The sequence below is a fragment of the Hyla sarda genome, chromosome 4 (assembly GCF_029499605.1).
Source record: "Hyla sarda isolate aHylSar1 chromosome 4, aHylSar1.hap1, whole genome shotgun sequence".
Classification (NCBI taxonomy): domain Eukaryota; kingdom Metazoa; phylum Chordata; class Amphibia; order Anura; family Hylidae; genus Hyla; species Hyla sarda.
The window spans coordinates 273,274,096-273,299,775 of NC_079192.1; the positions used below are offsets into that span (position 1 = coordinate 273,274,096).

General features: G+C 42.7%; 1 protein-coding gene across 1 annotated transcript in view; it reads left to right on the forward strand.

Annotated features, from left to right (window-relative positions):
• The window catches only part of LEMD3 (LEM domain containing 3), a 68,165-nt gene extending 43,621 nt beyond the window's left edge, over positions 1-24,544 (forward strand). Inside the window, exons 5-13 of the mRNA XM_056574262.1 lie at positions 6,631-6,710; positions 15,807-15,949; positions 17,881-17,982; positions 18,691-18,793; positions 19,436-19,611; positions 19,862-19,943; positions 21,836-21,941; positions 22,025-22,103; positions 23,585-24,544. Of these exons, the coding sequence (XP_056430237.1) occupies positions 6,631-6,710; positions 15,807-15,949; positions 17,881-17,982; positions 18,691-18,793; positions 19,436-19,611; positions 19,862-19,943; positions 21,836-21,941; positions 22,025-22,103; positions 23,585-23,739 (1,026 nt within the window). The 3' untranslated portion in view covers positions 23,740-24,544. The remainder of the gene's footprint in view (positions 1-6,630; positions 6,711-15,806; positions 15,950-17,880; positions 17,983-18,690; positions 18,794-19,435; positions 19,612-19,861; positions 19,944-21,835; positions 21,942-22,024; positions 22,104-23,584) is intronic.
• The last annotated feature ends 1,136 nt before the right edge of the window (positions 24,545-25,680 follow it).

Genomic DNA, 25,680 nt, shown 5'->3' on the forward strand with positions numbered 1-25,680 from the left:
ACGTTTTTTGTGCTGATTTTAATGCCACTTGAGGTTTGGAGTTAGCAGAGCATTGGCATTGGGGCAGTTATCCATAGCAACCAATTAGATTGTTTTATTTTTCAGAGACCTTTTTAAAAGGAAAATAAACAATCTGGTTGCCATGAGCAACAGGTCAATTTTCCTTTTCACAGATTTTGATAAATCTCCCATTGTGTCTCATCACTCAGCGATCTTGCTTTTTTAGCGGTTTTGAAAACAATAAATCCAGGCACAGCTGATAACTAAGTTTACTCCCACCACCTAACAAAACTAAACCAGTGTTCCACTCTAACACTGAAGGGGCAACATGCAAAGCAAAAACCCATCAACAATTCGGCAATAGTAGAGATTAAATGTCCCTCATCAGTTGGTTACTTCCTTATTATATTAAATCATGTTGGATACTAAAGCATGGTAAAGGGTAATAGAAGGAGTGCAGTAAAGCGAGGCGACAGTCGTTTCATGCCAACTTGCACTTCTTTCAGCATGCTTTGTAAATTTGTGGTACTCACTTTGTGGCGGAGTTGCTATGGTTCCTAAACTTTCACTTTTCAATAATGTTACTCATAGTTGATTGTGGATGATCTAGGTAGGAAGAAATGTCATGTACTGTAATAGGAATGGCATCCTTTTACAGGACCATGCTAGAATTTGGAAGGTTTGTAAATGCAGACTGCATTGGTAGGTACCAGATTTTATACACAATGGGGGAGATTTATCAAAACCTGTCCAGAGGAAAAGTTGCTGAGTTGCCCATAGCAACCAATCAGATTGCTTCTTTCATTTTTCACAGGACTTTTCAAAAATGAAAGAAGCAATCTGATTGGTTGCTATGGGCAACTCAGCAGCTTTTCTTCTGGTCAGGTGCTGATAAATCTCCCCCAATGGGACTATGTAAATGAGACTGAATAAAAGTACAACTCCCAGCATGCACTCTGTCAGTGCATGCTGGGAGTTTTGGCTTTGAAATAGCTGGAGGTTTGCCCCCCCCCATGTGAACATACAGGTTACATTCACACAGGCAGGTTTACAGTAAGTTTCCTGCTTCAAGTTTGGTCTGCGGCAAATTTTTCGCCGCAGCTCAAACTCCTAGCAGGAAACTACACTATAAACACTACACTATACTAACACAAAATAAAGGGTTTAACACTACATATACACCCCCTTACACTGTCTGTCCCCCCCCCCCCCCCCCCCCAAATAAAAATGAAAAACATATTGTACAGCAGTGTTTCCAAAACGGAGCTTCCAGCTGTTGCAAAACTCCCAGCATTTCTGGACAGCCACTGACTGTCCAGGCATGCTAGGAGTTGAGCAACAGCTGGAGGCACCCTGTTAGGGGTATTCTACGCCAGTGATTCCCAATGTCCACTCCTATGCAATCCCTAATTTAGTCCTCAAATGCGCATGGCTCTCTCTCTCATTTTGCAGCCCTGTCGTATTTCAAGGAAACAGTTTAGGGCCACATATGGGGTATTTCCGTAATCGGGAGAAATTGCACTACAAATTTTGGGGGGCTTTTTCTCCTTTTAACCCCTTATGAAAAGGAAAAGTTGGGGTCTACACCAGCCTGTTGGTGTAAAAAAAAAAAATGTTTACACTAACATGCTGGTGTTGCCCCAGACTTTTTTTATTTTCACAAGCAGTAAAAGGAAAAAGACCCCCAAAATTAGTAACGCAATTTCTCCTGAGTACGGAAATACCCCATATGTGGGCGTTAAATGCTCTGCGGACTCACAACAAGGCTCAGGAGTGAGAGCGCACTATGTACATTTGAGGCCTAAATTGGTGATTTGCACAGAGGTGGATGATTTTACAGTGGTTCTGACATAAACGCAAAAACATAAATACACAGATGTGACCCCATTTTGGAAACTACACCCCCCACGGAAAGTAACAAGGGGTTATAGTGAGCCTGAACACCCCACAGGTGTTTGACGAATTTTCATTAAATTTGGATGGGAAAATGGAAAAAAAATAAAAAAAAATTTCACTAAAATGCTGGTGTTACCCAAAATTTTTCATTTTCACAAGGGAAAATAGGAAAAAAGAACATACCCCATATGTGGATGTAAAGTGCTCTGCGGGCGCACTACAATGCTCAGAAGAGAAGGAGCGCCATTGGGATTTTGAAGAGAAAATATGTCCGGAATTGAAGGCCACATGAGTTTACAAAGCCCCCATAGCGCCAGAACAATGGACCCCCCCCACGTGACCCCATTTTGGAAACTACACCCCTCATGTAGTGTATTGAGGGGTACAGTGAGCATTTACACCCCACAGGTGTCTGACAGATTTTTGGAACAGTGGTCCGTGAAAATGAAACATTTAATTTTTCATTTCCACAGTCCACTGTTCCAAAGATCTGTGAAACGCCAGTGGTGTGTAAATACTCACTGCACCCCTTATTAAATTCTGTGGAGGGTTGTAGTTTCCAAAATGGGGTCACATGGGGATCCACTGTTCTGGCACCACGGGGGGTTTTGTAAACGCACATGGCCCCTGACTACCATTCCAAACGAATTCTTTCCAAAAGCTCCTGCTCTTCTGAGCATTGTAGTTTGCCCGCAGAGCATTTTACGTCCTAACATGGGGTATTTCCATACTCAGCAGAGATGGGGTTACAAATTTTGGGGGGAATTCTCTTCCATAACCCTTTGTAAAAATTGTAAATTTGGGGAAAAAACTGCACTTTAGTGAAATTTTCTTTTTTCATTTACACATCAGATTTTAACGAAAAGGCGTCAAACACCTGCGTGGTGTTAAGGCTCACTGGACCCCTTGTTACGTGCCTTGAGGGGGTGTAGTTTCCAAAATGGTATGCCATGTGGGGTTTTCTGCTGTTCTGGCACCATAGGGGCTTCCTAAATGTGACATGCCCCCAAAAACCATTTCAGCAAAATTCCCTCTCCAAAATCCCATTGTTGCTCCTTCCCTTCTGAGCCCTCTACTGCGCCCGCTGAACACTTGACATACACATATGAGGTATTTCCTTACTCGAGAGAAATTGGGTTACAAATTTTGGGGGGCTTTTTCTCCAGTTACAACTTGTAAAAATTCAAAAACTGGGTCTACAAGAACATGCGAGTGTAAAAAATGAAGATTTAGAATTTTCTCCTTCACTTTGCTGCTATTCCTGTGAAACAGCTAAAGGTTTAACAAACTTACTGAATGTCATTTTGGATACTTTGAGGGGTGCAGTTTTTATAATTGGGTCATTTGTGGAGTATTTCTAATAGGAAGGCCCTTCAAATCCACTTCAAACTTGAACTGGTCCCTGAAAAATTCCGATTTTGAAAATTTTGTGAAAAATTGGAAAATTGCTGCTGAACTTTGAAGCCCTCTGATGTCTTCCAAAAGTAAAAGCATGTCAACTTTATGATGCAAATATAAAGTAGACATATTGTATTTGTGAATCAATATATAATTTTATTTGGAATGTCTATTTCCCTTACAAGCAGAGAGCTTCAAAGTTAGAAAAATGCTAAATTTTCAAATTTTTCATAACATTTGGGAATTTTTCACCAAGAAATTATGCAAGTATCGACAAAAATTTACCACTACCATAAAGTAGAATGTCACAGAAAAACAATCTCGGAATCAGAATGAAAAGTAAAAGCATCCCAGAGTTATTAATGCTTAAAGTGACAGTGGTCAGATTTGCAAAAAATGCTCCGGTCCTTAGGGTCATAATGGGCTCCGTCCCCAAGGGGTTAAGGATGCAGGGCGTACCTGTACACCCTGCATCCAGTCTATAACGCCAGGTCACGCTGTGACCCCGCATCATAGCAGGTCGGTCCCGACGGCTAATGAAAGCCGGGACCCTGGGCTAATAGCGTGCGACACCAATCATTGTGCCGCACGCTATTAACCCTTTTAGATGCGGCATTCAAAGTTGATTGCCACATCTAATGTAACAAAAATACACTACCGGCAGCTCAGTCGTGTTGATCAGGACCATCGGGGTGAAATCGCGATGTCCCGATCAGCTAGGACACAGCAGAAGGGTGCCATACCTGCCTCCTGCACGTCCGATCGGCGATTGATTGCTCAAGCCTTGGTTTCAGGCTTGGAGCAATCAACCACCAAGAATACTCATCATTGCCGTGTTAATGCACGGCAATGATCTGTGTAGCAGATCAGTGTGTGCAGTGCTATAGCCACTAGAGGGGGCTAGAACACTGCAAAAAAGATGATTTAACCCCTTCCCTAATAAAAGAATCATTCCCTTTTCCCATTTAAAAAAAATAAATAAATAACTGTAAAAATATAAACATATGTGAGATCGCCAGAAATGTGCAAACTATAAAAATCTATTAATTAAACCGCACAGTCAATGGCATACGTGCAAAAAAATTTTTGTCCAAAATAGAGTATTTTTGTTTGGTCACCTTTTTATATCATGAAAAAATGAATAAAAAGTCAGATCAATACAAAAATGTTACTGCTAAAAACTTCAGATCACGGTGAAAAAATGAGCCCTCATACAGCCCCATACATGGAAAAATAAGTTAAAAGGGGTCAAAAGATGACAATTTTAAACGTATTCATTTTTTCTGCTTGTGGTTGATTTTTTCCAGAAGTAAAATGATACCCTATTTATATAGGTTTGATTTGACTTAATCGTATGGACCTACAGAATAAAGATAAGGTGTCATTTTTACCCAAAAATGCCCTGCGTAGAAATGGAAGCCCCCAAAAGTAACAGAAATGGCATTTTTTCTTTAATTTTGTCGCACTATGATTTTTTTTCCCCCTTTTTGCTGTTGAATTTTTGGTAAAATGACTGTCACTGCAAAGTAAAATGGGTGGCGCAATAAATAAGCCATAATATTGAATTTTATGTGCAAAATTGTGAAATGATTATGATTTTTAACCCCTTAAGGACCCTTGGTTTTTCCATTTTTGCATTTTCGTTTTTTCCTCCTTACCTTTAAAAAAAAATCATAACTCTTTAAATTTTGCACTTAGAAATCCATATGGCTTATTTTTTGCACCACCAATTCTATTTTGTAATGACGTCAGTCATTTTACCCAAAAATATATGGCGAAACGGAAAAAAAATCATTGTGAGACAAAATAGAAAAACACAATTTTGTACCTTTTGGGGGCTCCCGTTTCTACACAGTACATTTTTGGTAAACATGACACCTTCTCTTCTGTAGGTCCATACAATTTAAATGATACCCTACTTATATCGGTTTAATTTTGTCGTACTTCTGGAAAAAATCATAACTACATGCAGGAAAATTAATGTTTAAGGGTATGTTCACACTGAGGAATTGGGGCAGAAATCAAGCAGAAATTTTCTGCCTCAAAATATTGTTACCTTTCCACAAGAACTCAGAGATTTCGCGCGGAAATGAAGTTTTCATGCAGAGGAGGAGTATCAAGTATTTTTATTCATAAAAATAAATAAAAAATTTTCATGCGGAAATTCCGCGTGGAAATGCTTCTGACTCAGAAAAAAAAAATCTCTATGGGAGAACGACGCTGATTCTGCCTGAAACTTCCCCTATTCACAGGATAGGGGATAAGTGTCTGATCGCAGGGGGTCGTACTGCTGGTACCCTTGTGTTCTCCAGAACAAGACTTAGAAATTAATAGTGTGTTGTCTGCAGAACGTGCTTTCTCAGAGAGCCGGGTCCCATTCTGGAGATTGCAAGGGGTCCCAGCTGTCAGATCCCCTATAGGAGTTATCCAGCCAAACCTTTTTATCTATAAATATGCCCAGGCTGTCTGATAATGTAAGAAAAACCTATACTTTCCTCCTTTTGCTGTCTCATAGCTTCTGCTATCGACGCCTGGTGTCTGCTGAACTCAGCTTTCCAGAGCTTCATACGACATCGCATTGCCGCTGTGGTGGGACACCACTGCAGCCAGTGATTGTCTTAGCAGCAATGTGACGTATTTTCTGCAGCTCCATAAAGTTCAGCGGAGACCAGACACTGACACTGGAGGCTGCGAGGAAGCAAAGTAAAGGGTTTTCTTATGTAATTACTAGTGATGCACTGAAACTTTGGCTGCCAAAAAGTGCTCCTTTTGGCATTTTCGGCTGAGTGAATTTTCCGCAGAAAACCCCTTCCCTACCCATGACAGACTTGTATGTCATGGGTCGGGTGAGGACATGACGCGGGCCGACTGGTCCGCATCATGCACAGATCACCACTCCTGGCTATTAATCATTTAGATTTAAGGACCTTAGGTCTAAAGGGACAAGTAGATGCTGAATCCTGAAGTGTGTTTGCAAGGGGGGGGGGGTGAATCCACTGTGGAGGTAGCCGGAGGGCTTACCTGTGCATCATTGGTGTCCGGGGCTCCTTATTTGATTGAGCCTGGCTAAGCAGGCTCAACCAAATGAGCACAGATCAATGGACTCCACTGCGTCTTAATGGGTCCCATTGACTTGAATAGGGTCCATCAGGAATTTGGTTGTTTACTAGAGAAAAAATTGTGCATGCACTATATATTTTTTTTTTCTCTGCTAAACTCCCATTGTTATGACAGACCACAGAGCTCAAAATAGCAGAGCCAGGTGGCAATGTAAGCCTTGCCTAAGTTTCTCCTGCCATGATTGTATGTTGCAAATTGTGCTCTCTTTATTTACAGGGTTTTGGTCCAGAATATATTGGAGAGTTAAAAAAATCCTTGACATGGATTTTAAAATTTGGAAAAGATGTTGGAATCAGGTGAGCCCATTTTAGCAACAAAAATGTATATGTCATAGTATAGCAAAATGTGTATGTCCTAGTATAGCAAATGTTATACTGAATAATGGAAGGCATTATTATAAAGATGCAGCACTCTGAGTGATACAAGAAGATTTATCTTTTCTTTTATTCTTTGATGTTTTCAGAAGCCTTCCATTCTCTACAGTTTTCTGTTTCACAGAAGACAGTAGTGTAAAGCAGTGTTCCCCAACCCCGGGCCGCGGACCGGTACCAGACCGTGGATCAGACGGTACCGGCCCGCCCGAGGAACTTTTAATTTTACTGTTGCGGCGGAGGCGCAGAGCATTGCGCCCTCCCGAGCCCGCCCATTGTGTCACAATAGCGAATGAAAATTCGCTATTGTTACACTGATCCTTCTCCTGGCCAATCAGGGAGCGGGTCCTCCCGCTTCCTGATTGGCCGAAAGGCAAGCCTAAGTGCCTGAAGTGCAGCGCTAAGTGCCTGAAGAATTCACACCGGTCCGCTCACATTGTTACTGTACTTACATCTACCTGCAGCAGTCAATAACGAGACTTCCTTGCAGGGATGCGCGCAATTTATGACATCATCGCATACGCAGCTCATGACGTCGGGATGCTGACGTCCCGTGCGGCGCCTGTGATGACGTCACCTATCGCGCGCATCCCCGCAAGGAAGTCTAGTTATAGACTGCTGCAGGTAGATGTAAGTACAGTAACAGTCTTAGCGGACCTGTGTGAATTCTCAGTGAGTGAGATAAACTTGCCTAATATGAGGACCTGCCCGATCACCAGGGGCAAAACTATATTTTTAGGGGGCATAATTGTTTAAATACCGGGGGTAATATTTATCTCAGGGCCTGTAAAAACCTATTGGGAAACCCCTCCTTGATCATCAGGTAGGGCTCCCCAGTAGGTAGACATGCCCCCAGATAGATATGACCCCCATCAGTGATGGGGATCATATGTATCTGGGGCATGTCTACCTACTGGGGAGCCCTACCTGATGGGGGTCATATCTATCTGGGGGCCTGTCTTCATATGGGGGAGCCCTACCTGATGGGGTTCATATCTATCTGGGTCTTTGTCCGCCTACTGGGGGAGCCCACCCTTTCTATCAACTGGGGGCACATATCTATCTGGGACACTATTTACTAGGGGAACCCTACCTGATAAAGGGACATACCTTCCTGAAGTGGGGGGCCACCGACTTAATATGGGAACTTTCTTTTTAGGGGCCCTATCTAGCTAATGAGGTGACATGTTTAACTATTTAACAAAGGAGACCAACTTAATTAACAAGCGGGCCACGGAAAAATTATCAAACATTTACTGGTCCGCGGTGATAAAAAGGTTGGGGAGCACTGGTGGAAAGACATATAAAAGACATATAAAACCTTTCTATTTCCAAGTTAAAAAAAGAGCCTTAACCCCTTACTGCTCTATCATGTAAATGATTGTTGGCACGGCGCTGTGGCAGGGAGGGAGCTGAAGCCTTTAATTCTATTTTCTCGATCGGCTCCATTGGGGGACACTAGACAACTTGACACTAGACCACAAGAAAAGCCGGCCCCTGCCAGCAGGATATACCCGCCCACAGGCACCTGAGCTAATCAGTTTTTAGCTTAGTGTCAGTAGGAGGCAGACACAGGCCTGGAGCTCCATACCTGGTCGCTTATTTTTGAGATTAGGGATGTACATTTAGAATTTTCTCTCCCTTTTTATTTCTTTTTTCAGGTGGGGTCTCAGGAACATATAGCGTTCAGTTTCCCCATTTGCGAAGAATGGGCACAGACATCGAGTCATGTATTGTCAACCCCTCCACCGGTCAGCGCCTGGGGTTTTACCTCTGGGTTTTACCCCCGCTTGTCTCGCTGTTTCAGCCTGGCATGATGCAGGTGTCTTGTGCTCTCTCGTTTCTTCTCTTCCTGAGGGACACACACTGGGTGAGACTGCTTAATAATTTATTTTTTTTTGCTTGCTCTATGTCCGAACCCAGAATTGACCCCCGCCCCCACCCAGACAGGTACCTGGGGCTCTGGTCACCTATCATCCCTGTATTAAAATTAAAATGCCTTGTGGCTGAACCCATTTGTCCTGCCTGCACCACTGCGCCCCCCTGCCCTCCTGGTAGATCTTCCCAGGGCATTCCACTATAACCTTTGGGCTCTGCTCTCCCTCCGGAGTGGATTTCTTCCCCTCTCCCAGTCTATTTCCGACTTGGCGCAGGTCTCCCGTTCCGTGGTGACTGCAATGGAGAAATCTTCCTTACGCCAGCCCTCCAGGAAGGCTCGCTCGCCTTATTTTAGGCCCTCTCACAAGTGCTCTAGGGGTTTGTCCTCTGGCTCATCTCCAGAGTTCGGAAGCAGGAATACGTGCTCTCCTCATAGGTATTGCCCCTCTTCCCCGGCATCCGGAAAATTCCCCCCTTCTAAGGGTCACCGTTCTAGGTCTCCAGATCTGTGCACCAGGTCCGTTTCTCCTTCATCCAAGCCTGCCTCCACCCGCTTTCACTCTCCTGGGGAACTGGAAGATGAGGCTTTAGGTTCTGCCTCTGACTCAGAGGACCAAACCGGCACGTCCAACATGGTAGACAACTTGGTCTCGGCCATAAGGGACACCTTTCACCAGGAACTTTAGACACAGACCCAGAAGTTTCCTGTCACCGCTCCCGTCCCTCACCTAAGGTTTTCAGCTCTCATGCTGAATTTGAAACTTTATGGTAAACAACTTGGAAGCATCCTGACAATCACTTTCAAGGGACTAAGAAGGTTCAGGCACAATTTCCTTTTGCCCAGGACCTCACTGCAAGGTGGACATCTCCACCAACTGTGGATCCTTCTGTTTCCCGCCTGTCAAAAGCAACTACTCTGCCCTTGGCAGATGCAGCTTACTTAAAGGATCCAGAAAAGAGGATTGAAAACATGGCAAAATTTGCCTTTGAAACAGCAGGTTCATCTTTACTTCCTACCTTTGCTTCTGCTCTGGTATCAAAAGCCCTTTCTGTCTGGGCCTCTCATCTCTGCCAGGGCATTCTATTCGGGGCCCCTGCAGAGGATTTGGCGGGTCTGGCACTTCAACTCTCCAGTGCTGAAGACTATTTGTGTTCTGCTACTATGCAGTCGGCCCGTTGTTGCCACAGGTAATCTGGTGGCACTTCGTCGTTCCATGTGGCTCAAGGCCTGGGACACTGATGCCGCTTTCAAGAAATCTCACGGAACTTCCCTTTCAACTGTTTGGAAAACGCCTGGATGAGATTATCTCAGAGGCGACTGGAGGTAAGAGTTCTTTATTACCACAGAATAAGTTTTGCAGTACAGACTCCCGACTGAAGTCGACCTCCTTTTGGTCTTTTTGGTCCTATGTCTCCAATAGGGCAACCAGACCAACTCCCTCACAGGACAAGAAGGCTCCTTCTTTCAAGGCCCGTCCCTCCTGGAAATCGGATATCCGTTCCGGCTGTTTCGTGGCCTAATCAGGCACCCGTAAACCTCCCTCTGCCTGAAGGGACACCCCCACCCAAAGATTTTTCTCTGGTGGGAGAGTGCTTTTCACTCTTCCGGGACATTTGGTCTGACCACGTGCAGGACTCCTGGGTCTGAGATGTCGTTTACAACGCTTCTTTCGTTCCCGGTTCCTCCCAAGGAGCGCTTTTCAGGTTTCTATTCCAACCTGTTTGTGGTCCCCAAGAATGGGGGTCAGTCCGCCCGATCTTGGATCTGATGCTCCTCAACCGCCGCCTACTTCGCCGTCATTTCCGTATGGAGTCTCTCCGTTCTGTAGTGGCGTCCATGGATCAAGGGGAGTTTCTTTCTTTCCTCGATGGACATCCGAGACTCCTTCCACCACATCCCCATTTTTCCAGAACATCAGTCCAGGGCCTTTGGTCCTCCCGAGAAGCCATTCTCCCCATCAACACCCTTGAAGTTAGGGCAATCTGTCTTTGCCTGTGCCATCGTGAGCGCCTTCTCCAGGACTGTCCTGTTTTGTCCAGTTGGACAACTCCACTGCTGTGGCGTATGTCAATCGCCAGGGCGGCACACGCAGCTCAGCAGCGATGGCCGAGGTCTCCAAGATTCTTCTCTGGGCAAAGCTCAGAGTTCCCTCCATCTCAGCGATTCACATACAGGAGTGAAAAATTGGGAGGCGGACTTTCTCATTCGCTCCTTGGCTGTCCCCGGTGAGTGATCTCTTCATCCAGAGGCGTTTGCGGAGATCTGCAATCTCTGGGGCACTCCGGATGTGGACATATTTGCGTCCCGGCACAACCAGAATGTTCCTCACTTTGTGGCAAAGTCCCGGGATCCCTTGGCCCTAGCCGTGGACGCCCTGGTGATTCCCTGGTCGCACTTTGTCCTCCCCTATGTCTTCCCTCCTCTTCCTATACTTCCCAGGGTCCTGAGGAAGCTTAAAGTGGAGGGCGTTCCCGCCATTATTGTGGCTCCAGACTGGCCCTAGCGGGCGTGGAACGCCGAAGTGGTTCGTCTAGTGGACGACGTGCCACTGCACCACCCACTTTATCCAGACCTTCTCTCTCAGGATCCTCTTTGCCTCCCCAATTTACAGTCGCTGCATTTGACGGCGTGGCGGTTGAGACCGTGGTTTTGAGAGCCGGGGATTCTCTCCCCAAGTAGTTTGCACTCAGTTCCCTTAAGGGACAAGTTTTCGTCTCTTTCCATTCTCTTTCAACGTCCCCTGGCATCCGATTCTCATTTCCAGACTTTTCTACAAGGTGTGGCTCGTGCGGCTCCCCCTTACAGATCACCTACTCCCCTTTGGAATCTGAATCTTGTTCTCGGTGCCCTGCAGGGTACTACCTTTTGAACCTGTCCCCTTCGTCTCCTTTTTCTGGAAAGTGGCTTTCCTTATTGCAGTCTCTTCTATTAGGAGGGTTTCAGAGCTGGCAGCCCTAGCCTGCTGCTCTCCCTACCTGGTCATCCACCAGGACAAGGTTGTTTTTGGCCTGATCCCGTTCTTTTTACCTTTTTAAAGGGGTACTCCGGTGAAAACCTTTTTTTCTTTTAAATCAACTGGAGGCAGAAAGTTAAACATATTTGTAAATTACTTCTATTAAAAAATCTTAATCCTTCCTGTACTTATTAGCTGCTGAATACTACAGAGGAAATTCTTTTCTTTTTGGAATGCTCTCTGATGACATCACGAGCACAGTGCTCTCTGCTGACGTTATTATAATAATAACACTTTAGTTATTGTTGTCCTTAGTGGGATTTGAACCCAAGACCCCAGCACTGCAAGGCAGCAGTGCTAACCACTGAACCACCATGCTGCCCTTAGCATACATCTGCTGTGCATGGTTGCTAAAATGGACAGATGTCAGCAGAGAGCACTGTGCTCGTGATGTCATCAGTGTTCCAAAAAGAAAGGAATTTCCTCTGTAGCATTCAGCAGCTAATAAGTACTGGAAGGATTAAGATTTTTTAATAGAAGTAATTTACAAATATGTTTAACTTTCTGCCACCAGTTGATTTAAAAGAAAAAAGGTTTTCACCGGAGTACCCCTTTAAGTGGTTCCGCCTTTCACCTAAATGAGGACATCGTCCTTCCGTCTTTTTGTCCTGCTCCATCTCATCCCATGGAACGTTTGCTCCATAGGCTTGATGTGGTACAAGCTGTTCAGATTTACCTTTCAGTCACTTCTTAATTTCGCCAGAGTGACCCGCAGGGCTTCAGCCCTGCAAATTTGTAAATCGGACGCTTGGTCGTCTTTTACACACTTTTACGAAATTCTACCAGTTGCATCTGCTGATTCTAGTCTGGGTAGCAAGGTGTTGCAGGCAGCTATGATCCAGCCTTCCACATAAGTTGGAAATGTTTTACCCACCCCGGGGATTGCTTTGGTACGTCCCCGGTCTGTGTCACCCAATGGAGCTGATCGAGAAAAGTAGGTTTTTATGCTTACCGCAAAATCTTTCTCGGAGGATCCATTGGGGGGACACAGCACCCACCCATTTATTCTGGGTTTCCTGGTTAGGTTACCTGTCCGAGGGTGGTGTTCAGTTCACTTTTAATTCTATGGTTTCCCAGGACAGTTAGTTGTTTGTTTGTTTGTTTGTTTTTTTGTCTGTTGGTCCTCTCCTACTGCTCAGGTGCCTGTGGGCGGGTATATCTTGCTGGGAGGGGCCGACTTTTCTTGTTGCTAAAATTATTGTTCATATACCCACGGTCTGTCTCCCCCAATGGATCCTCCGAGAGAGAAATGTTACGGGAAGCATAAAAATCGACTTCTTTACCTGCATAGATGTGTTACATTAACCCTTTAGAGTGGTGGCAAAATGAGTCTGGCGCTTTCGTTGCTTTTGTCCTTGAATTGGTTATAGAGCATTAGAATAACAGACCTGATTTCTTCAAAAACCTGCACCTCATTTGTCTGCAGGTTGGGTGTGGTTTTTCACCTCAGTTTCATTGAAATGAATGGAGCTAAATTGTAATACCACACACAACCTGCAGACAAGTATGGTGCTATTATTGCAGGAAACAGTTTTTCTATTGCTGGATAACCCATTTTAGAACCCCCTTAGTGCACATTTCAGCTGGTGGGAATAGATCTAGGCTGCTTGCCAGTATTTGCACACGCAGGCACTTTCTTTCCGTTAGTTGCCTGGGCAGTCACAGCACGACAACTACTCCTTACTGCTATGTTATGATGCTGGTAAAAGTGCAAACGTTCTGGCGTGCATAGCACACAGAAAAGAACAGTAAGTGCATTTCTTCTAGCAAGGTGTGTATGGAAAGGACTGTAGCTTATTGTCATGCACCAAAAGTTTTATCACTAGCTCAGATTTTTCAATCTGAGACAAAAACTGTGATTTGCCCATAGTTACAAATTAGACAATTTTTGTCACAATTACTAAATCTAGTCCAGTATCTAGTCCAAGTTCGCACTGACCTACTTCAGACATTAAGCCACTGTGGTAAATCTGGTGCATTAGTAGACCCCTCCACCTAAAAAGAAATATGGCATAGACCATATGGCAGTTTGAAGAGCCAGAGTCAAAAAAGACTGTTGGCTCAAACTGTATGTTTTCAACTAAAGTGGGTAAACTTTTTGATAAGTTTTTAAGGGAAACATGTCCCTTTGAAAATGCAGCCCAATCTGCCAGCATCATAGAGGAGGAGCTAAGCATGTTGATAGTGTTGAGGAAAAAGTTCCAGGAGAACTTGTCATATATTAATTTAAAGATCTAATTATTCTGGGTTTAGAAATCAAGTGGGTCATCCTATTATGTGACTTACAGCCTTCCCTGTGTGAATGTATGTACAAAGAGCTGCAGATTGGAATATATATTAACCCCTTAAGGACCAAGGACGTACCGGTACGTCCTTGGTCCTGCTCTTCTGATATAACGCGGGGTTACACAGTAACCCCGCGTCATATCATGGCGGGCCCGGCGTCATAGTGAAGCCGGGACCCGCCTCTAATAGCGCGCAGCGCCGATCGCGGCGCCGCGCGCTATTAACCCTTTAGCCGCGCGCTCAAAGCTGAGCCGCGCGGCTAAAAGTGAAAGTTCCCGGCTAGCTCAGTCGGGCTGTTCGGGATAGCCGCGGCTGATCGCGGCATCCCGAACAGCTGACAGGACAGCGGGAGGGCCCCTTCCTGCCTCCTCACTGTCCGATCGCCGAATGACTGCTCAGTGCCTGAGATCCAGGCATGAGCAGTCATGCGGCAGAATCGTTGATCACTGGTTTCTTATGAGAAACCAGTGATCAATAATGAAGATCAGTGTGTGCAGTGTTATAGGTCCCTATGGGACCTATAACACTGCAAAAAAAAAGTGAATAAAGGTCATTTAACTCCTCCCCTATTAAAAGTTTGAATCACCCCCTTTTCCAATAAAAAAAAAAAACACAGTGTAAATAAAAATAAAAATAAACATATGTGGTATCACCGCGTGCGGAAATGTCCGAATTATAAAAATATATCATTAATTAAACCGCTCGGTCAATGGCGTGCGCGCAAAAAAATTCCAAAGTCCAAAATAGTGCATTTTTGGTCACTTTTTATATCATTTAAAAATGAATAAAAAGTGATCAGTAAGTCCTATCAATGCAAAAATGGTACCGTTAAAAACTTCAGATCACGGCGCAAAAAATGAGCCCTCATACCGCCCCATACACGGAAAAATAAAAAGTTATAGGGGTCAGAAGATGACAATTTTAAACGTATTAATTTTCCTGCATGTAGTTGTGATTTTTTTCCAGAAGTCCGACAAAATCAAACCTATATAAGTAGGGTATCATTTTAATCGTATGAACCTACAGAATACATATCAGGTGTCATTTTTACCGAAAAATGTACTACGTAGAAACGGAAGCCCCCAAAAGTTACAAAACAGCGTTTTTTTTTCAATTTTGTCGCACAATGATTTTTTTTCCCGCTTCACCATAGATTTTTGGGCAAAATGACTGACGTCATTACAAAGTAGAATTGGTGGCGCAAAAAATAAGCCATCATATGGATTTTTAGGTGTAAATTTGAAAGAGTTATGATTTTTTAAAGGCAAGGAGCAAAAAACGAAAATGCAAAAACGGAAAAACCTCCGGTCCTTAAGGGGTTTAAAAACATAAAAAGATGCCCCTTTAAAGGGGCAATCTGGCCTAAATTTATTTGCTTAGCTAAACGCAGGTGGCGGTGATGTCCTACCTCGGGCGGTCCTAAGCTGAGCGGTAGTGTGATTTATTGCGCCTGGGCCCAACCACGTTTCAGATGCCCAGGCCCAATTCATGACACTGCTGCTCAGCCTATTATGGGCTGAGGTGGAACATCTATGTGGCCAGCTATTAGATGAGCACAGTGTGAAGTGTTGGGCAACAAAAGCAGGAAGAAAAACAGGGACTGTGAATGGGAGAGCCATAAGGTTTATTTTAATTGTGGCAGTTCAGGCATATAGCGGTAATAACAATTTTGCCAGATAACCCCTCTAATTCTTTAGGGGGCAGTTAAAAAATTAATTACGTGAAATTGCTATAAGAGCAGAGCATGTGTTCTGGCATTTTCAAATTATACTATGCATTAATTTGCTTAATGATCTTTTCCAACTATAGGCACAAACAATATTTTATAAAACTTCTTTTTTAGGTGCTTTGGAGATGTGGAAAATGATAAATTAACTGAAGCAGATGTGAAATACTTGGAATCCCTTTGGCCACAAATGTCCTTTGTATGTCGTATCCGCCGTGCCATTGTGACTGTAGCACACAGATTATCACTGTTGCTTCTAGGTAACTTTCCCAAATAAATGAAATATATACACAAACACTCTGAATTCAGAAAGTCTTCAGACCCTTTCACTTTTTACCTCTTGTGTTGCAGATTAAAAAAAAAAAAAAAAATTGCACTCAATACCCCACAATAACAAAGTGAAAACAGAACTTAAGAATTTTTTAACAAATTTATTTTAAAGGAAAACTGTCACTAAACTCCCCCCACACTAACCAGAGGTACTGGCTGGTAGTAGGGGGACGGTGATCAATATGCTGCCTATCATGCCTGGATCTGTCCCGCCGTTCGACAGTTAGATCATTTGCATATCAAAAATAATGAAGATAACTGGTACGGGTCAGGTTACAAGGCTCCATTTGGCACTGGTACATCAGCACCGCTTGTCCACCCGACTTATGAATATTCATCCCTTCCATTTGACTGTTCCTCCCCTCCCCGCTCTGTACTGGACTCAACTGAGGGAGGGGATGAATATTCATAAGCCGGGTGGAGGCGCGGCACACTTCATAGTGCCAGATGGAGCCTTGTAACCCCACCGTGCCAGTTAGATAATTTGCATATCAAGAATAATGAAGATAACTGGCGAACGGCATCCCCCGCACTACCAGCCAGTAACTCTGGTTAGTGCAGGGGGAGTTTAGTGACAGCTTGCCTTTAAAGAGGATTTTGTTTGTTTGCGAACTCCAGATGGGCTTTAATGTGTCTAGGCTAACTTCAGACTGAGGGATTTCCTAGCATAATTCAGCTCAGAAATTAGACTAGAAAATGTTGGTGCAGCTGTCAATGGGATTCTGCTGCACAGTGCACACTGCAGAATTTTAGCGGCAAAGCTTCTGCCTCTGAACAAATCATCTAGCTCATTCTTTCGACGGAATAGTCTAGTTTTGTCTGGAGATTCCTTAGTATGAACCCAGTTTTACTCAGGAGAGGCTTATTCGTGGTTACTCTGGCCATAAAGTCCAGATTGGTGGCATGCCCTCAGGGGCAGCATAGGGGTTAAGATGTTTAGGAGCGGAGTATCCCTTTAAGAATTACTGAAGTCATTTTATGATAAAATGAGGGATGTCATTACAAAGTAAAATTTGATGTGCAAAAAAAAGCCCCTATATGGGTCTGTGGATGGAAATATAAAAGATGAAAATGCAAAAAAGGGCCAAAATGGATTGTGTACTTAAGGGGTTAAACAATTTGCTAAATTTTTAAAATTCTGTTTGTACTTTGTCATTATGGGGAGTTGAGTACAGAATAGTGGTGAGAAACTACATAGATATATTGTGATGTATAACACTTACTGCCCACTCCATGTCAGGAACTGTCCAGAGCAGGAGAGGTTCGCTGTGGGGATTTGCTTGTACTCTGGACAGTTCCTGACATGGACAGAGGTGTCAGCAGAGAGCACTGTGGTCAGACAGAAAAGAACAACTCAACTTCCTCTGTAGTATACAGCAGCTAAGAACTGGAAGTATTAATATTTTTTAATAACCTTCTGAAGCCAGTTGATTATAAAAAAATATATATATATTTTTCCACCGGAGTACCACTTTAAAATAATGTGTATGGCCACCTTAACAATTATTCTCTTGTTCTACTGGCTGCGATTACATGGAAAGGTGAGCTTTTGTCATCTGTTCAGTGTGGTTCAGAACCTGGGTGCTTATCTACAAGCCCCAGTGCTGTCAGACTATCTGGATTGCTCCCTTTGTGGGTAAGGGTGTTGCAACACACTGCTATGCATTTTAGGTTGGGGACCCACTTGTATGAGGTGGCCATGAAGTGTTGTGTTTTTTTGTTTTTTTTCTGAGAAGTTGTAGACCAATGTGAATGTGGCTGTCGTGAAATAAAGCAAAAGATTAGATAGACTACATGAAGTTTGACATTTACCACATATATGAACTAATTTTCAACGTTCCCCCACCCCATATTCTCAAAGGTGTTGCTGTGCTTTTTGGAGTGCTTCAGTATATGCGATACCGCTGGAAAAAGGAAGAGGAGGAAACTAAACAAATGTATGACCTTGTGGTGAAAATTATAGGTTGGTATTGTGATTATCAGTTTATTTATTTATTTTTTCTTAGGCCCCTTTCAAACTGCCATTGCTCCTCATCAAAAACGTCTGTAAAGTCTTTTTTTGTGTGACTTTAACAGCCGTTCTCGTGACTGGGAGCACTGGGCAATAACAAGTCCTGACAGCTCTCATTTACTATTATGGGGGCAGTCGGGAATAGCAGGAGAAATATCGTGCCCTTAGTGTCTAATAAATTAGAAGTTGCCTAACCTTGAAAAAAAGTAGGCTGATTATAGATTCTAATAATTAACTCACCTTCTAAAACCTTTAGTAGACATCCTAGGATTCTTTTCCTTACAATACTGCAGCAGTGACTTGTGGTTTTTACATGATTTTGGTAACCAATCGCTGATGGCAGCGCTGATATTGGTGAGGCTCATTTGTCGCTGCTAGTCACCTTTAGATAGAACATTGGCCACTAAATAGCTGTACTAAGGCAAACAGAATCAAATCGTTGCCATGAAATGAATTGTGCTTAGGATGCAAAGAGTAATTGACCTTGCATCTTAATAGATTATCTTGTAATAAGGTATTTCAGATTCTGTACATGTTGCAATTTATTGTGCTTGTTGCTAGTATATATCTATCAGACTATTTTTAATGAGTATTCATTATTTTTCTAAATGTACTGCAAAGGTATTACGTATCAGGTTACATAAGTAATTTTGCTTTCAGATGTTTTAAAAAGTCACAATGAAGCTTGTCAAGAAAACAAAGTACTTGATCCATATAAACCAATCCCCTATGTTAGAGATTCCTTGATCACTCCACATAACAGGTATGTATCAGATATTGATCTTGTGTATGGCAAACTATTAGCCTTGGTGCACCATGATATACAGAAACATAACCGTAGTTGCAGTAACTGTCCATGTGATCACTGTGGTAGCTGGCGGTAATTGACAGCTGGGTTATGGCTGTAAAGGCTGCAATCGGAGAAACCTGATCCCAGCCTCTTACATACCAATTTTGACTGTTGTCCTAGATGGTTAGACAGAGAGAGAGAGAGAGAGATATTATGGCACAAAAAATGAGCCTATAAAAAAAGTACAATCGGGGCTCAAGTCCGGCAGGAACGCATGGGAATGGAGTTCCTGCACTTTTTCCACAGCATGAACACTGTTCCCATTAGCAAGAGTCATGCAGGACCAACCCTTGGGTCTGTAGGGGAAAAAGTTCTGACTTCTTAGAAGGCGAGGAGTGCAAATATTTCAATTTCCTGTGTCCTCAAGGCCAAATTTGTCTGACTCCATAAGGGGTTATAGCAACTATTTTTGTAAATCAAGTAAACTTTTAGGATTAATGCCGAATGTACAGCTACTATTAGTAGCAATCTTGTGTTAGTATTATATCTGGTCCAAGCACAAGCATCTCTAAACAGTTTGGAAAGTCATGGTCACTTTCTATTTTCCTTTCACAGAAAAAAAATGAAGAAAGTTTGGGAAAGAGCAGTGGAGTTCCTGGCTACAAATGAATCCCGTGTACATACTGAAACAAGGTACATAAGAGGAGCATACGTCCCTGCATGGAAATGGATCCAGCCTTCCTCGTGTGAAAAACCTTCAGTCATCCCATCTAAAGTGTGGCAAGGCCAAGGTTGGTTTTTATATTTATAGTTTGACCTTTACTTACAAGGCAGATCTGCTGATTTCTATTGTTTCTTTTTAAGAAAAGACAAAATGGTGTAAATTGATCGAATTTTATTTTGCAACTTAAAAAAACATTGTTAATTCTGTCTTTTAGGCCAGAGCCCATCTGGCCTAACAAACGCATTGCATAAACGTATAAAGTTTTGTTTTCTTTTTTCTTTAGCAGATTTTCATAAACTGTTTGACTTTTGTTACAGCTTTCCATCTGGATAAAAGGAATTCCCCTCCAAATAGCCTAACTCCTTGTTTAAAGATAAGGAACATGTTTGATCCAGTCATGTAAGTAATTAAATATTTTTAAATAAGTTAGTTAATGCTGTTGTACCAATGTGCATGGATCATCCTTAGCTGACTTTGGTCCTGTTTTCAGCCTGTGGTTGTCACAGTTTGTGAAATCACTGCAGAAATATAGCAGATGTACCACAATTGCAGAAAATCGCAGCAAAGCCTGATTTTAGCAAGCATTAAATCCCTGCCCAACAGGGCAAAAAAATGCCACTTTCACCCACTTCCAGGAGTGGCCACTTCTCCCTCCTCACCATCATAAGCAGCATTTCCCTCTAATCAACTCTCCTTTAATGGCAGGTACACTTACTTGTCCTTTTTCCTATCAGATGTGATTCCCCCCCCCCTCCTCTGCATTGGCCCACTATACGCAGCTTGGCACTACTTGTACTCGCAGCCGGGCTCGTTGACTGTGTCACTCCCCACGAGCTTTGAGAGACTGTGTAGAAGTGGGCCCCAGACGAGGGGACTGCTCTCGGATATCTACTCCCTTCTACTCTCCCCTCTGGAAGGTGACTATGCGCCCCCCCCCCCCAATCTCACCGCTACATGGGATGGTGGGAGGAGGTCCTTCATACTACCATCACAATCCCCCCCAATGGAGGGTCATTTGGGACCGGGCCTCCCGAGCTTCTATTTGTACGGCCTACAAAGAGACACAATTTAAGATGCTGATGGGTTGGTACCACACTCCTGTTTTGCTGAATAAACTGAACCCCCGATATTCCCCTGCAGTGTTGGAGATGTGGTGTGGGGCTTGGGGATATCTTTCATATATTCTGGACCTGTCCGCTGATTGTTCCCTTCTGGCAGATGGTTCAGTGGCTGATCCACCAGGTACTGGGGGTTATGGTCCCGCTGGACCCTTAAGTTTTTCTATTACACTTGTCCACTAAAGCCTTGACTAAACGACCACTTAAGTTGTTCCTACACATGGTTCTGGCGGCCAAGACTCTGATAGCTAAACATTGTAAGCAGACTGCTCCTCCGTCTGAGGGTGAATGGTTAGCTATGGTAAGGGAGATCCGATCGTTGGAGTAACTCACTGCTTCCCTAAATAATGCTTTACCGCAGTTTCTCGCGGTGTGGGACCCATGGGATAGATTCATGGACAGGCAACCACCTTGACTTCTTCTTCTTCCTAGGCTTTTCTTTTCTCTTCTTCTCTTGTATATGTGTTCCCTATTGTGTCCCACCCCACCTTTTTTCCTGATGTGGATTGTTTGTTACCTCCTTTTCCCCTCCCCTCCCTTCCCCCTTCTTTCCTCACATGAACCCTGCTGGTTCCGGTGTGGACCTCTGTCTGGTCTTATCTGATTGGCAAACTTTTGATTTTATATATTGGCTTGATTTTATTCTGTTTCTTTCTTTGACACACTGGGGGTTGTTCCCCAACATGTTCGATTCTGTTGTTTTATTTTGTTGTGAAAACACCAATAAAAATTTTGTTAAAAAATTTTTTTTGTAAAGGAGAACTGTAGTGAAAAATTCTTCCTGCTTCCTGGGGACGGTGAGTCATATTGCGCTCAGCGTATCACCGGCCGCAGCGATGTCCTGCCACAGCCAGTGAAAGGCTTAGCGCACGGTCATGTAAAAAGCCCAGCATCAGGGAGAAGGCAGGGCCCAGGCTTCTTACATGACAGTGTGCTCAGCCTATCACCGGCCGATGTGGGACATCACTGCGGCCGGTGATATGCTGAGCACAGTATGACTCACTGTCCGCAGGAAGAAGACCAGCACCGGTGGACCGGGGAATGTCAGAAGGGTAGTTAAAGTTTTTTTGCAGCTCGGGCACAGACATAATTTAAACATTTTCACTACAGTTCTTTTAGAGTTGGTTTAGAAGTGAGCTTCGTGTAACATGAATTTTTACTTTTATTTTTTAGGGAAATTGGGGATCTTTGGCATTTAGCTATCCAAGAAGCTATTCTGGAGAAATGTAGTGATAATGAAGGGATTGTCCACATTGCAGTTGATAAAAATTCCCGTGAGGTAATTGTAATTTTATTTATTTGTTAAATTGTTCAGAATTTCATGCATCCCACTCTGTTACTAATTTTGTTACTTTTTTTCAGGGTTGTGTGTATGTAAAATGTCTATCACCAGACTATGCAGGCAAAGCATTCAAGGCACTGCATGGATCTTGGTTTGATGGTAAGGATCTCATTCAGCACTCTAGTGAATACATTCAGTTTAAATTGTGAAAACAGACATGGTCGTACATCTACATTTTGTATTTTGATCTAATTGCTTCTCAGCATAAATTCAAAAACTAACAGGTTGTTTGTATACATTTTGATCAAAAGGTACAAGCCCACTTGCCACGTCAAGCCCACCTATTTAAAGTGGGTCCCTAAGGTCCCTAGCATAAAATGGCGTAGCACTGGGCGGCGACCACCATCGACACAGCACCAGTGCCCACAGGAGGAGCGACCCACTGGCAGAGCGGCCCCAATGCCACTCAAACCAGTCCCTGGGCCGCACCTCCCCACAGACACACTGCCACGACAGCAATGGATGCCGCACAGCTGCCAGACGTTTTCAGTTTAAGCAAGCATTTTAATAGAAAAATGAAAGAGGAATATTTCAGCTCACCACTGTGCCGTACTGGATAAACAGAAGCTTCATAGGGTGCGGAGAGCAGGGGGTAGGCAAACAGCGGGCCGGGTCCCGGAATCCGATAGAGAAAAAAAGGGGAGGGCAAAAAAGCCAGGGCCTCCAGCTGCTCCACGTGTGTGGACGAAAAGGTATATAAAACTTGACTTTTATTCAATCAGGTTAAAAATAGCAGATATCCATATTAATAAAACACAAAAGGAAAGGCGACTGACACATTTTGAGCCGAATTTGGCTCTTAGTTGTGGCACAAAAATATACGGGCATGTAAGCCGGAAAATTAATGACGTGTGCAGGCCGTGCTTCGCTGGCAAAAAGCCACAAAACGCGGACTGGACACTAGGTAAGGAGGTATATGTGAAGAAGTATGCGTCATATGCAAATGCAACTATGTGTATAGATATACATATACATATGTGCTAGTGAAATGAATAAAGCAAACTGGGAATGAAATGGAAGAAATCATAATGAAAAACTAGCATAGATGTACAGAGCGTATGTAAAAATAAAATGAATCTCGTGTATAAATTACAGAGGCATACACACAAACGCCGCAGATAGCAGCAAATAAAGTCATACTTATTGTATATAATTGAACTTTAATAGAGGAGAATGTATCAACCAATTACCGATCGAGTTCGCTATATATATATATATATATATATATATATATATATATATATATATATACATAATTATATAAATAAATATTGCATGACTAATAGAAAACTATACTAGACAAAAGTATATAAGTGAAAAAATAGTAATAGCATATGTTGAGTGCAGCTATAATAGTAATGTAATATACATCGTAGTGACAGTATCGTATACTTATGTGTAATATACCGATTTAATCACAACTAAAATGAAACATGCATGTAAAAAGGCGCATGTATAAAAGTTACCAACAAAATCTGAATATCATAAATTTATATATATATATTTATTATAGCAAGTAGCTGGAAAGTAATAGACGCATGTGCATTTTAATGCCTTCTTTTTTTCCCCCCGTCTTTTAGGAAAGCTGGTGACTGTGAAATATTTGCGATTAGACAGATATCATCATCGGTTTCCTCAGGCTCTCACATGCAGCACTCCTTTGAAGCCTTTAAACAAACAAATGAACTCTTTGTCACAGTTAAATATGCGAACAGGCACATCTCCATCATCATGAGAGAACGCTGTCATAATGACTGTTATATTTGCAGCAGGGGTGGGGTCCTGACTTGCACCTGTCTTCCCTTTATTTTTGTCTTTTGATTTTCCCCATATTCATCAGTATATCAACAATTCCAGTGAGAACACAGGTTGTTCGGTCTTGTGGTAAATAATCATCCAAAGGACATTACAAGATTAACAGAAAAAATGGTGGTTTACGTGACATCTTGTATTAAAGGACAGCAGCGTTTTTATGACCTATTCGAGATGATCATTACTTGTTTGTAAAACCATGTGACTGTTTTCTTGAATTGAAATGTGGAAGATAATTTATTGAATTCCTATGGGATCCTGCACACTATTTTGTCATATCTATACTCTTAATAGTAAATTGTACATTTTTTGAGGTCAACTATATGACTTCTGCTGCTGTAGATAGTGAATTTGTTACAGCTGAAGTACAGGGAATATCTGGCTTGGGTTACCAAGATGGAATTGTAAGACATGTACTTTGCCTTTTGTATTTAAGTGTAATTGATGGTGGTGGCGGCAAAAGTCTTGTGCAAATGTCTGCTTACAAGCAGTAAATAAGCTTCCTATTTTATTCATAACATAATGTTATTTTATATAATAAATTGGCTGCACCATCTCATAAAGGTCAAACAGCCAGTTACCTTTAAAAGTATTAGATAAAAATTGAAATATCTTTTATAGGTTTTATATAAAATGTCTGAATTTGTTTCATGTGAGATCTGATACCAATTGTAAAGATTCAAATGATTGTGAGCAATAAATAAGCAATTGGCAGATGCTGGACAATTTATTTTGTGAAATGATGTATTTATTTAAACCGAATAGGACCAGGTATGGCTGATATTGCAGTATGTCTCCTATCTAATTTTCTTTTCCATGTTGGTCTCTAAGTATAGCTAATGTAAAGATCAAGCCGGTGAATTTTGTTACTCCTATACATTGGGTCTTGATACCAATGTTTAGCAAATGTATGAAAAGGAAGTTGCCTGTATTCCTCACTATTAAAGTTTTTTGATTTATTATTAAAGGAAGCAGTTATTCTACTTCGTTTTCTACAAAGTACATAGCAAAGCTGGTATTCAAGACAGCAAAGACCTTAGCATTTTCTAAATAGAGGTTACTGTAAATTTTAGGGTTAAGTAAGCTCTCTGCTCTTCTGTTGCTTCATTTCAGTTCAAGGAATTTACTCTTTAATTTTTAAAGAGGTATTCCCACTAATAATTATTGCATATCGACGAAATGAATGTCTGATAGATGTAGATCGCACCAAGGAACGTCACCCCCCAAATGGTCATTTTTACTCAGTTTACATGCATAGACAGCATAGGACAGTGAGCTAAACAGTTTCCATAACTTGGGGCACTGCACTCTTTCAGTATCTACCAAAAACATGTGAGATCCCTAAGCTGCATAAAACAGCCCATTAAACTGTTTTCTGCTTTTCTACCACTGCAAGTGGGTTGGATGGAGCGGGGTGCCGGTTTTCCACATAAGAGCTACATCAATTGTTTATACATGGAAAGAGGCCTCCTAGCCCCATCCAATCTGCTTTCAGTGACCGGGAAGCAGAAAAAAGCAAATGGCTTTATTTTTTTTATTTTTATTTTTTACATTTTTTTTAAAATATACACAAAATGTGGGCATCTCCCATAGAGATGAAGAACTTATACAATCACGGTCAACCCCCCTGCTATTGGCTTCAGTAGGGGGCAGGGAACCGTGCAGAAAATAAGTAACGTCCCTTTCCACGCAGTTATGTGCTGAAAATCTCAAGTCACTATGATCTTTATGGCTGGCTCCCACCGCAGTCTGCACACAGGTGTAAATTATGCTCATGTGCTCCAAAGGTGCTTACCGTGAAGTCACTTAGGGTGAGATTTACACCCTTTTTTCCCCAGAGCAACACAGCATACAGACTTTGATA